This window comes from Excalfactoria chinensis, chromosome 1 (assembly GCF_039878825.1).
Source record: "Excalfactoria chinensis isolate bCotChi1 chromosome 1, bCotChi1.hap2, whole genome shotgun sequence".
In the NCBI taxonomy this organism is placed as follows: domain Eukaryota; kingdom Metazoa; phylum Chordata; class Aves; order Galliformes; family Phasianidae; genus Excalfactoria; species Excalfactoria chinensis.
The window spans coordinates 130905257-130919895 of record NC_092825.1 but is presented as its reverse complement, the minus strand read 5'-3'; the positions used below and the strand labels follow the sequence as shown (position 1 = coordinate 130919895).

The following is a 14639-nucleotide window of genomic DNA, read 5'->3' as shown; positions in this document are numbered from 1 at the left end:
AATAATGTGGCTACTAGGGATCTCAGTACTATAGACCAGAATGTAAAACTACAGTGAATAAGACTGCTACGATAACTTTAGAACTACACTACATTCCATTGTGCTTTCTTAGCAAGTTAATGAAATTCTTTGTCCCACAAACAAAGGATCTGCAAAGTAACGAAGTTATTAATGAAAATAAGTCAACCTTTTAAAAGGAATAAAAAGGATCACTGGCAAAAAGGGAAGTTTAATTCACTTATTCAACAATCATACTATTATTGTGTAAACAATACAAAGTTCTAAAAGGATTATCATTTCATGCTGTACACAGATCATTTGTAAAATATCGGTGCATGTATCTTTCTGGATGTCTACATCAAGTTTTAAAAAGCAAATTTCTGATTATAGACTGCAATAGGAATGTAACTACAGCAACTAAAATACACCAAGTGCTATTTCAGGAATAACCAGTAAGATTCACAAGCTTTGAACATTTCTCATGCCAACAGCTGTTGTTTTGAGTTTTTATTTCATTGTGGTTTAGTATGGTTCTCAAATTCCCTTGAATTTTGAAGTGTAAAACATACCTGATTCTTCTTACATCACACTGAGAGAGAAGCTGATTTGGAATAAGTTTTGTTTGTTTCACATGTTAAAAATTAAGCAATAAGGCACAATGTGGAGGAGCGATTATCTGATGATAACCCCAGCTTCCTGAAATTGCTTTATTGCAAATATAAATACCTTTTAGATTGCTCACTGGATATTAAGGGCATTAGTGTGTTCATAGAGTTTAATATTTCCCTTTAGAATATTAAATTCATAAGGCTTTTTTTTTTTTTTTTCTTGCTTTTTTATTTTTTTATTTTTTTTATTTTTTGTCTATGCTGTTTTTTAATGTGCAAGAGAGGATTCCATACACTCAAGAAATACCAGGACTGGCTGGTGTGTAGTCCACTGGGGAGATTAATTTATAAGTGCTGTACAGTTTGCTAAAACTACTTCTCAACATTTCAAAATGCCAATAGTATATTTTCCCAGCCCTGTAAACACACTTTGATACACAATATAAACTTTAATGGTAGTTTTAAGACACCTCTGAGAGTATGGTTATTTAAGCAATAAGACACAGTAGGGTGTGAATTATGGTGCAATAATTCCCCACCAATTGCATTGTTAGGCGTGAGGCCAAAGACCAAGGGACCAGTGAACACACGAGGTGTGAATTATGACATCATAAGTCACACTCTGGAGTGTCTTGCTGCCATTAGAGAAATATTTTAAATGCGTTTTAACACAAATACTTTTCTGATGGTACTACATTTTAAATGAACATCCTGAAAAACCATCCCAAGTCAAAACTTGGCTGTCGCATACCCTGAAATTAGTAACAAAATTGAAAGATAAAGGTCTCGTCTCTTCTGCTGTTGAGTTTGTCACATTGTGCTGTGATTATGTGCTCTAAGGAGGAACCCCAGAAGATACATTCCTTACACAAGTTGGCTAAAAACAGAACAAAGGCTTTCAGCAGGGGAGGCAGGATGGGCTCTACCCTGTGGAAAACCAAACTGCCTGCATCAGGCTCACACTGGCCTCAGCTGGGTAACAGCACTGCTGGTACTGCTGGTAAATCTAGCAACCACTCTTCCACACTGTTCTATGATGATGCAATACAGACTGGCAGAGCCCTACTACTGAGCTCCTGCAGCTGAGGCTGGCTCCTGTAGCATCATGTGCACAACTCCATTGTAAACTCCAATTGACAAGTTTATTCTCTGTCCTCTGGGCCCTTCCATGTTAGAAATGCAATGACAACTGTGCAGTCTGGAGATAGGACACATCACCTTGCACACAGCTGGCTTGGTGACTGGTGGCAAGCTCTTTGAAGTAGCAGGGATCTTAATTTGATCTCAGCTGGCTTCTTGGACAGCTTCTACAGCTTCCCGTAAACATACTCCATGATGCCCTGGGTTAACTGCCACCAGCTGCCCAGCCAACCAGTGGGCACTAGAGATAGCAGTGTGACAGCTTATGGAAGGACTATTTGCCAGGCCCATCAGAGCAGAGATAAGCCTGAGCGCACATCTCATGTCTCAGGGCACTGAGGTGTGCAGGATGGCTAAGCTAGCTGGCTAGATGCTCTTATGGCTATGTACCAGAACCAGGCAGAGATAGCAACTTGCATCCTGGAAGTTGTGTAGTACCCAGGCTGGGTTAATTAGCTTTCTTGCATCCAGTTTGAGCCATTTAATTTTGCTTTCACATGGATCTCTGTTTGCCCCTGGTTATCTGAGCAAAAAGGCAGAAACCACAACTCTTCTAGGGTAAGCCTTGTCCTCTTGTGAGCAGGTGAGAGCTGTTTTCTACACAACCCCATAGTGGTCCTGTGCTGGAGACACTGACATCAGTGGATGGCAGGGTTCAGAACCCAGAATCTCTACTTCTTGATCTAGCGTGTAAGAGCACTTCTGCAGTTGTCGCTGTAAAATTCTGTGCTGCGTGATATCTATCTCTAAGTATCAAAAACCAATCACTGCATAATTAATTTAAGAGCTAACCTGTTGTCTCCCTTTCCTTGTCCTTTCAACACATCTGTTTTAATCTCCAGCAAGAGAAGGCACTTAATTCTGCCTACAGCTTGATAATACTCTTGGGTACAACTTGAGTTCTGCTGCTTCCCCTGTAAATAAAAACAAAACATACAAGCATGGGATTGCTTTTTGTCATTCATCCTGCTTGAAGTGCCTGCCAAACATGGCAGAAGAGCCTGCATCTCTGCGCAGGTTGTCTTCCCAGCAACTTCCAAACAAGGTGAGCTCACATTCACAAATCTTGCTTAGATTTTAAACACTTTTACATCCACTTGCAAATTACAATCACTTTCTCCTGGACCTGGATAAGAAAGTGGCAAAAAGCCAAGAAGAGTGCTCCAAACTGGGTGCACATGCTCTAAGAACTTAAAATACCCTGACAACATATCTCTGTATACATATCAATTACTCCCTTTAGTGGCAAAGCAGTATTTCAAAGGTTGCTAAGCAGTAACTAACAAGTTTCCAGCAGCATCTTTTTCATAAATTAACATTCCTGCTCAGAACTCATGTTCTCCAACAAGTGTGCTTCAATTTCTGAAACCATTTCATTACACAAAATTCAAGGTAAAAATGCATCACTGTGCCACTGTAAGAGCATAATCCTTAGATATACCTATCTCAATGAAGCCTTATGGCTTTTAACAGTAAATCACAGCCCTATTTTCATACCTCATTATCATTATGTATCTTTCCACTGACACCTGACCTTATGCATAATCAGGTATGAATTTCAAATTGTACTTACAATTGAAATGAGTGACTCATTGTTTTACAAAGCCAGAATGGAATAAGATTTGAAAGGTAACCATAGAATTCACAGTTCACCCATCCAGAAACATAAGTCCACAGAAAGCAAATCACTCTAATTCTTGAGTGTGAAGACCTTAAAACAAACAACACGTGCAAATGGGAGCTCTTCAAGAATGTCAGGACTAGATTTCAGAAAGGACTTTGCTGGCTCTGAACATACAATGCAGTGTTGAAACTGGCTGGTATGGTGTTAGAGATAAACTACAAAAGAAAAATGCGAGTGTTGAATTTATTACCTGTATTTTGAAGAAAGAACAACAGCACCAATTGAGTAAAGTTATAAAACACCAGTAATAAACATGTAAATAAACTTCGGGTTTGCAACTCCAATGGAACACAGACATCTACAAAGAAATATATATATGCATATATGCAATATAATAAAACCATTCATTAGGGAACAAGAAACATCATATTTTTATACTATATAAAACAGCTGTACAGTGTGCACACAGACTTTCCTGATCTCCCTAAAATGCCTGTCAGTCACTTCTCCCTGACACCATTTGCTTCTTTGACATAGCTTCTTCGTTGTTCACAGGAGAACTCTTAAGTGACTGTTTTGTACCTTTAAATTTTTATAGTGCAGTTTGTCACCTTATATATATATACACATATACATACATATAGATGCACAGATGTATGCACGTGTGTATATATATATATCAAAAGGACAAACACACATACACGCACACATGACAAATCTAAATATCTTCTCCATCCTGTGCTCTTGAAGGACTGCTTGTAAAAAAAACCCTGCACATTCTGTGGAGGGAAAGAAACTTGCTGATTGTGCAGACTGAAGGTATGAGATGGTTTTACTCCTAACTGTCTGCAAACACACATTCTGATCACATGGTGGTGTCCCATATGCCTGAAGACAGTCTGTTGCAGGAGGCATCTTCCACCTTCTTCAGCAGTGTTGGTTTTTTACAAGGGGGCGGGGGAGGGGCTGTGATTCTTTGCTCAGTGTTGTGCAAGATTTGCTGCCAGTCTTCACTCTCCTCACACAGCTTTCTCCTCCAATCTAGAAGCTCTTGCAGAGCCACACTCTCATTCTCTGAAAGTCTAAGCTGATGAATAACCTGTTAGTGAGAACAATAATAAAAAATGTTAATTTTCTTTTCATGAGGTGTGAACCAGTTGTACAGATCACAGCCTGAAAATCACAACCCCATGGAGCAGCTTATCCACACATTATTAATACTGCGGCTACCATAGTGTGCCCCGGCTTAGACTTGTGAGATGGTGAATGGCTGGTGAGTGCTCACATTTGGATATGTACAATTAAAGAAATACACAGCTGCATGCAGGCAATAACTCAAGTTCTACACTTTTGCTGAGGGAAAGATCATTTGTACTACAGCTGAAAGAAAAGAGATCAATCAACACCGTTAATAATTTGAAGCAATCTTCTCCTTCAGAAGGGTTTAAAGTTGTGCTTAACTTGCTTCTCCCACCCCCAGTTATCATTATTTACCCTAAAAATAAAGAAGATGAATGAATAAGAGTTGCCTTCTTTCAGTCTCATGTCTGAAAGCCATAGAAGTGAAGTTGTATGAAGCAGCTACCAAAAATGAAATGAATGGCAGAATCATCCATGCATCAGCAAAGGTTACATGAACACAATCCTTTGAAACACACAAGACAGATCACAGATGGTGATGAGAGGTCCATATTTCTATCAACCTGGTCTTAAAACTGTTGTCATATAATACCAGTGTATTCAGAAGACACTCTGTTACTCAGAGCAGATAGCTGCTGTAGGAGTAGCAAAAGATTTTCTCCTAAATGTAAGTACCCAGGTTACCATAACCAAGATATTATAATATGCTTTGCTGCTTGAAATTAATAAAGCTACCATTACAGAGATAAATTATTTTTATAATTAGAGATGGGTATTTATCTTCCTCCAGACTATATATTATGACTTAAAATGTATTTTCAGTCAGCTTGAATCCATTTGTAAACTATACTGAAGATAACAGTTCTGAACTAGATTCATAATCCACCTAGGAGAAGCTATTCTCTTCCACTCAACTTTTGCACTGATTATTTATTTTGTACAAGTCAGTTTGAAGGCCTCACATCAACACGAGGGTTCAGAAGCTTACACTCAGGCTTACGTAGAGATGCCTGAAGATTTATTAGGAACTTCCTTACTTTTTGGCTGGCTGTTACTTAAAAGAGAAATGTATTAACCCATACATTAGTGGAAGACACTGTAATTTCAAGTACAGTTGTAAATTCCAAGTTTTTAAGAAGAAAAGTGGTAAGTGTATGATAGATGTCATTCAAATATTTTAGGTGTCATTCCAGACAACTGCATGTCTCTATGAAATCAAAAACATTTTTTGTTTTTATGTTAGCACAAACCGTACCAATGCATCCTAGCATATTTTTTGTCAGTTTGAGCAGGAAGACTGGCAGACAAACCAAACTTTTAAAACTGAAATGATTTATCAGGAAAGTGAGGCGAGGTAGTTTTATCCTACAAAGCAGGTATATAGTTTGAGAGGCTCTGTGGCTGATTTGTGTAGGTTTTTGTGAGTTGAGATTAAGAGCATAACCTGGTTTAGAAAACAGATAGACAACTGAATTCAGTTTCACCAGTGTAGACACCTCCTTTGCATCTAAACATTTGGCATTTCATGAGCCTGTATTAAGCATGATTCTCAGAGAGATGCTGAGAAAAGTGTACGTTATACTGTCATCACAAGAGTTTCATACAAAAGTTTCAGAGATAAATAAAGTTGTGCCTAAACACATGTAGATAAGTAAACGTGTAAGAAAACAGACAGTTTGACACTCTGTAGGGGTTAGTGGTTACATCACTGGTGACTTGGATAGCACCAGTTTAATAAACTACGGAGAAATTTTGGTTTTGAAAGATGTACATAAATTAAGCACTTGAATAGAGATCTCCATCACTTTTCCAAGAACCATAAAGCACACAGCTGCAGGGTGAAAAGCGAGTACAATTCACCTGGGCAAGGCAGTTAACAAGTACATCCTATTTATAGCTCATAGGCACTTTACTTTCCTGACCTTCCTTATGCAAGCTGTAAATTAATGCTGTGTCAGCAGTTTCACTATATAGGTCATTTTCCAATACATAGTGAGAAAATCTCAGTCCAGTCCTCAAATAAGTGTACATCTTTCACTGTATTTTTCAAATGAGGATGGAAAAGTATCTCAAGTCTTAATTCATTATGACTTTGATCTGGTAAATATGCTGGAAAAAGAATGGTTTGAGTTGGAAGGGACCTTCATGATCACTTAGTTCCAACCCCCCTGCTATGGGCAGGGACATCTCCCGCTAGACCAGGCTGCTCAAAGCCCCATCCAGGCCAGCACTAAATGTTTCAGGGAGGGGGCATCCACAGCCTCACACTGGGCAATCTGTTCCACTCTCACAGAAGAATGTCTTCCTAATATCTAGTCTAAATCTACATTCTTCCAGTTTAAAGCCATTTCTCCTCATCAGGTTGTTATATGTTCTTATAAAAAGTCCCTCCCTAGCTTTCCTGTAGGAACTTGTCAGGTACTAGAAGGCCTTTAGAGCCATCTCTAGGTTGAAGAGCCCCAGCTCTCAGCCTGTCCCTGTAGAGGAGGTGCTCCAGCCCTCTGATCATCTTTGTGTCCCTCCTCTGTACCCACTCCAAAAGCCTGATGTCCTTCTTGTACTGGGGGCCCCAGAACTAGACACAGTACTCCAGGTGCGGTCTCATGAGAGCAGAGAAGAGGGGCAGAATCACTTCCCTCAACCTGCTGCTCATGATTCTCTTGATGCAACTCAGGATATAGTTGATCTTCTGGGCTGCAAGTGCACATTGCTGACTCACACTGAGTCTTTCATTCCAACATTCCTACATACTTCTCCTCAGTGCTGTTCTCAAGCCATTCTCTGTCCAGTCTGTATTTGTGCTTGGGATTGCCCTGACCCAGGTCCAGGACCTTGCACTCAGCCTTGCTGAGCTTCATGAAGTTGGCAAGGTCCACCTGTCAAGACTGTCTAGGTCCCTCCGAATAGCACCCCCTTCCTCTAGTGCATCAACTGTACCACTCACTTTGGTGTCATCTGCAAACTTGCTGAGGTTGCACTCAATCCCACCGTCCAAGTCAACTACAAAGATGTAAAATAATACTAGTTCCAGCACTGATCCCTGAGGATCATCATTCATCACCGGTCTCCACTTGGACACTGGACCATTATCCACAACTCTCTCTGTGACCATCCAGACAATTCCTTATCCAGCAAGTGCTCTATCCGTTACATCAATTTTTCTCCAGTTTGGTAACCAGGATGTTGTGTGGGACCACATCAAACATTTTGCACAAGTCCAAGTAGATGACATCAGTTGCTTTTCTTTTATCCAGTGACACTGTAAGTCTATCATAAAAGGCCACCATGTTTGACATGCATGACTTGCCTTTGGTGAAGCCATATTGGCTACCACCAATCACCTTATGTTTATTTTCAGTGTGCCTTAGTTGGACCTCCAGGCTTCATGATCTTGCCACAGAGGTGACTGGCCTGTAGTTCCCTGGATCTTCCTTTTATCCTTTCCTGAAAACTGGGGTTATGTTTCCCCTTTCTCCAATCAGTGGGAATTTCATCAGACTACCACATCTGCCAGTTTCCCCAGAACCTCAGGATGGATCTCAGTGAGTCCCATAGACTTGTGCACCTTCAGGTTCTTTAGATGGTCCTGAAACTCATCTTCATTTACACCGGGCAGATCTTCCTTCTCCCAGTTCCTACCTTTGATTTCTGCAATTTAGACACTGCGGCTAGAGCCCTTGTTGGTGAAGACTGATGTAAAGAAGTCTTTATGTTCCCCTTTACATATCTGGCTAGATTTAATTCTGAGTTTCCGCTTTTCTAACCTGATCCCTGGCTCTTCAGATGATTTCTTTGTAGTCCTTTCAGGTAAACCATTCCTGCTTCCACTCCCCATAGACATTGTTTTTACACCAAATAAAGTCCAGAATCTCCTCGTTGATCCACAGAGGCTTCCTGGCATTCTTGCCCACCTTCCTTTCTTGGGATGCACTGCTTCTGGGCTTAGAGGAGATGGTTGTTGAATACTGACCAGCTTTCCTGGGCCCTTCTTCCCTCAGAGTCTTTATCCCATGTCACCCTGCCAAGCAGCTCCCTGAAGAGGTCAAAGTCTGCTCTCCTAAAGTCCAGAGTAGTAAGCTTGCTGCGCACTCTCTTTGATGCCCTAAGGATCTTGGACTCTACCATTCTGTAGTTAGCGCAGCAAAGACTATCCATGAACTTCACGTTACTCACCAGCCCCCCATTATTGATGAGGCCAAAGTTCAGAATAGCACCTTTCCTCATGGATTCCTGTACTACTTGGAAGTTATCATCAACACATTCCAGGAACCTTTGACTGTTAGTGCCCTGCTGTGTTGTCCTTTCAACAGATATCAGGGTGGCTAAAGTCCCACATGAGGACCATACTTTGTGAATGTGAAGACCCTCCTATCTGTTTATAGAGGGTTTCAGCCACTCATTCTTCTTGGTTAGGTGGCCTGTAGGGCCGAATGTACCGAATAATTTAATTACAACTACTGAATAAGATGGTATCTTTTCTCTTTTTCTGTTCATGAGTAGAAAGATTATACATATTCATTATAGAAGATATTTGCTGAATTATTTTACATGAAGTACATGTAAAACAGCAAGCACTACTTCTTCATTATTACTCTATATCCTGAGCATGTAAATTGCGAAGGGTGAATTAAGTGTGTAGGAAGTCAGAAATTCAAGAGTGCTAATCTTTTCAGTGAACACTGAACAAATAATTTCAACCATTAAAAGAAAGAGATGATAGTACCAACTGTAGATGAGTATTTTCCTACTCAAAATCAATGATCAAACAGATACAGGCAACACAATATTTGGGTTAGATCCACAAAAACACAGAGGATACTTAGCATATAACGGCCCTATTGTTTGGAGGAAACTCCTACCCTTTGTTTGATATGCAGGATCCTTACTAAGCAAACCAAGAAAGCAAAAGTGTCGAAGGTAGAGACAAACAAGAGTACTCATGTTGCCAAAGCTACTCAGTGGTGCAGAGAAGCAAGATCCACACTCTCCACTGTGAATATAGCAAGATGAATGAAACCAGTGTCGAGTATCTCAGGGAAGTGGGTTCAGGAAGCATTCCTTCTGCCTCACAGTCCAAATCTGCACTGCAGAAGAAAGTGCTCTCTTCCTTGCACTATGGATTTTTGTTTTCACTGGAGTATCGGTGGCTCAGTTCCAATACAACAAACATGGAGGGACTTTCCATTAAATCAGAAGACATGACTTACTTCAGGTGAAGGAAGAAACTGATGTACTGCGTCCTGGGAGTAAGCTCAGGACACTGCAACTACAACAGGCAGACCCTGGGTACAAGGAAAAGGAACTCTGGTTCTCGTAATTTGTGCTAAGGTGTGAGATCCATGTGTGATAACATTGCTTCAGTAAAGCCTTCAGAGTGAATCCCTTGTGCGTTTAGTGAACAAGAGATAGGAACTTGGGCACAGGTCTCATTGTGGATATGCAAACATTTAGAGCATGATTGTGCCCACCAAGTTACATACACTTAAGTTTTGCCCAGTCACTAGAAAATGAGTTCCTGAATTGCATTCTTCTAAACAGATTTTTAGTTGCCACATTGGTTTGGGACCCCTAAGACATTTGCAGGAGGTCACTAGTCTCTATTTTCCCATCAGAGAAATACGGCTAATTGTGGTCTTTAGTAGATTTTTCAATGCCTGTACTTCACAGTAACTGTCAGTAGGTTCTCACAATTAATTACTGCAGCTTTTTTATGTTTCTCTTCCACTAGTGTTTTACACTGTTAGCAAAGTTGAGATCCCATCATGCAATCCACAGGATTAGCCTATGTAGAAAGTGATTTTACCTTTCACAAATTTATTCAGGATCTACAGTAAATTATGTAATAAATGTAATATGATAACAAATTACTATAAATATCCATGTTTTAGAAATTGAACTATCTTAAAAATGCCATCTTTTTAATCTTTTCCAGTTTGCAGACTGCCTAAAAATGTGATCAGAACAAATTCCAGCCTGCTACCAATAGTTGACACACAGTTCTGTTTCTCTGAGCCCTTAAAAATAATTCATAAATCCCAGTGGGTCTCCTGTGGATCATCAGTTTTAAAGACTGAAGTGATCAGGATGCTCTCTCTCACCATTTATTACACAATTAAAGACACAATTTCGTTCAACAATTCTAGAAATAGTTATTGCTGTATGCAATTATTAGTGAGAGCAGCACATTTTGATTCAATATGTGATAGGCATGCATCTCTTTCATATGGTGTTTGTAGCTCTTATAAATGGTTTCTGCTCTCTCTGCTCTCCTTTTGCATCTGATAAGCCCCTACACAGACTTCTTCCAAGCATGCAAGTAATGTATTTTTCTTAGTTACAGAACAAATGTTACAACCTCTCAAATTCCTAACCTTTTATGTACCAAAACAGACATGTTTTGTTTTTATTTCTAAATTACAAAAAACTTAGATTAGGAAGAGATTTCTCTTTCACCAACTCTTGAATCAAGAAAACACATCTGTCACTCTACATATTATTTAACAATAAAATATTCATTTGAAGATACAAGGGCAAGGCACGCAGATAAATAAGGGCGTGTTAAAAAAACCAGGCAAGCATTCAACATAAATCAAATCAATATGTAAATTTGTGTTTTATTGTGAATCCTGCATTTGCCATGTAAGACCCCAGCAGGGATTAGAGAGCAGCTATGATTAATGAGTTTACATGCCTCTAAATTCTAATTAAAAATTTCCAAATCTTAATGTACTACTGGGATCCAAGCAGATTCATCCAAATGTGGATGCTGGGACATGTTTTTTTTCTTTTTTTTTTTTTTTTTTTTTTTTTTTTTTTTTTTTTTTTTTTTTTTTTTCTTTTTCTCTTTCTTTTTGGAAATGCAGACCCCTGGGACCTAATAACTTGATGTATGATATGCAAAGGCAAAATGATCGTTAGTTAACAATTCTTGTAAACTGCTGATAATTTTCCTTTGTGTTGGTGCAGTTGGTGCAGCATTACTATCTATCTCCAAAAGGATGGCAAACAGATTTAATGGAAAGGAGAAAATAGCCAAACACACTAGTACTGTCTGCTATAAATATGGAATTGGTTTGGAGAAGCAATGCCCAGCTTAAATGGAGGTGAACATGAAATCCATCATCTGCATGTATTTATCTTGCTATAAGAGAATGCCTCAGTTAAAAGTTTCTTATACCAAAAGAAAAAAGATAGCTTTAGATCAGATGGCATATAAATGACAAACCCAAGGAAGTCAGAACTTTGTTAATACTTAAAAACTGCAGATAATCTCAAAAGTAACAGATGTATTTAAAATACAGTAGACCACCACAGAAGTCAGGAAGAAATGTTTTCCTTCCTGATAAGCACTTTCCAGTAATCTTGATTTTTGGAGAGAAAGATTTCATTTTCTTCCAAGCAATGCTTGAAGTGGGTTAGAGATTGCTTGGGCATAGACAACTCTGATTCCAGCCCTCTGCTATCACAAGGCACTTTGAAAGGTATCAAGCTTTATTAAAAAAATAAAAAGAGGGAGAACTAAAGAAGGATGGACGGAAGGGAGAAGAAGCCTGGGCTATATACACCTTTGGAGTGACTCAGATTTCATATTCTTAATCTGATCACGATTCTATTGCTGGTACAAATTGTCTCTTTTTCTCTCATGCTCTTGGATACTCCTGGGTTTTTCTTTTTGTTCTTCTTGCTGTTTTTTTCTTTCTCTTTACTATTATTTTTCCCCAGGAACACATTTTAGTTGCAAAAGCAAGTGTTGATCTTCAGCTCAGTTTTGTACCTTTCCCTCAATGAAGTGGAAACATGCCTGGAACCACATTCTGGATTAATTAGCCTAATCATCATTCATAAAACTTGGAAGTCATTTCACAATCAGTGACATTACATCTTTGCAATGTAAAGTTGGTATACAAATCCTGAGTAGAGCAGTAGCATAATCTGGCAAAAAAAAAAAAAATATATTGGAAGAAGGTAGGGAATGTTCAATAATGTATGACAGCACACATTCTAGGCTCACTGATTACTTGAGCTGGGAATACAGTGGGACATGTTCAAAACAGGTGGATTTTACTTATTTATTTGGATCTCATGGGCTTTTATTATTTATTTATTATTATTTGGCTTGGCTGAGTTTATCTCTATACTAGACTTCTGTTATCAGCTACAAAATGACACCTTCCTAGACTGACTGAAATTTCAACTTAATACTGAAATATATTGTTGTTGTTTTTTGTTTTTTTTTTTTCTCTTAAGCAATATTTCTTTTCCCAGACAGACTGACTATAAACTGCTCTTTAAAGATTTCAGGAGCATCTTCATAATTCAACTCTAATGCTTCAGAAAAAATGATTATGCTCCGGATAGCAACTGTGCCTTTCTGAAGATGAGCTCTGAAAACAAATCACCTATTGCAGATGTCTTAAGAACAGCTGACCCAACAACAACACTGATATCACTTCCTGTTCTTCTTATAGTCAAATAACATTACAGGCAAACATCACTTAATTTACAGGCTCTTAGCTGTGCAACTCTCCTACCAGGCACTTAAAACTGCAAACTCACAGGTATTGACTGTGAGGCAAGGGAACACCCTCCCATTAAACTCATAATTGAAGCAGATTCTTATGATGACCCACTGGCCATTGTGGGAGCCCAAGCAGAATCATGACATACTTTGGCCAAGACTCAGAGCTCAACAAGGGCACAGGGACGTTTAGGAGGATGTTCCCTTCTCCTCAACAGTCACAATCTTCCAGTAAGGGAAAAGATAACTAACACTTTCCTCTTTGGAGGTCCCAGCAGTCAGAATTAGGACATGCTTGCAGAGGAGGGGAGCGTCTGCCCTTCAAACACCGTTAACACAGCAATATGTGTCCCCACCAGTGAATTTAAATGTATCACCTCGTACTATTTAATACATAAGGTACATATTTTTTGCTTCTAAAAATAAAGCCACACTGTATTATAAGTCCCAATTTTGTCTGGATTTGACATTACAAAGAGAATTCCTTGGTACCGCTGTCAAAACAAATGAAGCAAAACACAATTTACAGACTTACACTGATACAGATTGATGATAAATATGAAACATTCTGTGTCCTCTCTTGGATGTTATGTGTTTACAAAGGCGTTGGTGATTTTGTTATTACACTAGACTTGGTTGATTGTGACATTTTTCTTGAAAGATGATCAAAGATTACTTCCAGCTAATAGTCAAACCCAATAGATATTAATAACGAATGCTAGAGCCCAGTGTTTAGAAAGAAGTGTGACAATAGGCTGGGGGTAGCAACGCATCACATTCTTGTGTATTCATTTTTTTCAACTTCTGAACAGTCAACAAAAGAAGTGATTGGCAACAAATATTAAATAAAATAGGAACAAAGACAGCCCTTGAAACTGTAATGAATGTGCAGCTCTTTCTGAGGGAAGAGAGTGTTGAAAGCAATGAGATTTCATGAAATAAGAGCTATGGCTTAAGCTGTAATGAAACAATAAATACATTCTTCATGAATATGAAAAGATATTTCCAATTTTTCATTGTCAGGTGTTGGCTCTTATATTACTGCAACCTGCCAACCAGCACTATGGGGTTTAAACAAAATAGAAGAGATAAGACTGCAGATTTTTTAATATAACAGTAAGTGAAAAAAATAATCATTTTCTATCTTACCTCCTACCTTTTGAGTATGTGACAGATAAAACATGTTTAAGAAGGGGACAACCACTACTAGAATGGCAGCTGCTTGCTTATTTATGTCTTGTTCTGGAAGTAATTCCATGGGATACTTGAATGCAAGTGCCACCTAATTTCAAATAAGTCAACTTTCCATCATGAGAAAACTAAGCTGCAAAATCTTTGCATCTGTTAATAAGAATTTTTCTATCTTTTTCCTCTGTTAGCTGGATCTTTAGGACACTATGGCTGTGAACTAACTTACATAGTAAGCCACCCTATAAGTGGATTATTACAATTATTTTTTATTTCAAGAAACATAAATATCACATTGATACATGTATGAAGATACATGTGACATCTGGAACACCAAATATGACTTTTCACTTTATTAATGCCTTAGTGCCTCTCTCTTTTCCCACCACCCACCTGCAGTGTGTACCTATTTATTTCTCAC

General features: G+C 38.8%; 1 protein-coding gene across 2 annotated transcripts in view; it reads right to left on the bottom strand.

Annotated features, from left to right (window-relative positions):
• Positions 1 to 3601: 3601 nt before the first annotated feature.
• MYO16 (myosin XVI) overlaps positions 3602 to 14639 on the bottom strand; it is a 334545-nt gene continuing 323507 nt past the window's right edge. For both annotated transcript variants that reach the window (XM_072342368.1, XM_072342360.1), the window contains exon 35: positions 3602 to 4471. In XM_072342368.1, the coding sequence (XP_072198469.1) occupies positions 4238 to 4471 (234 nt within the window). In that variant the 3' untranslated portion in view covers positions 3602 to 4237. The remainder of the gene's footprint in view (positions 4472 to 14639) is intronic.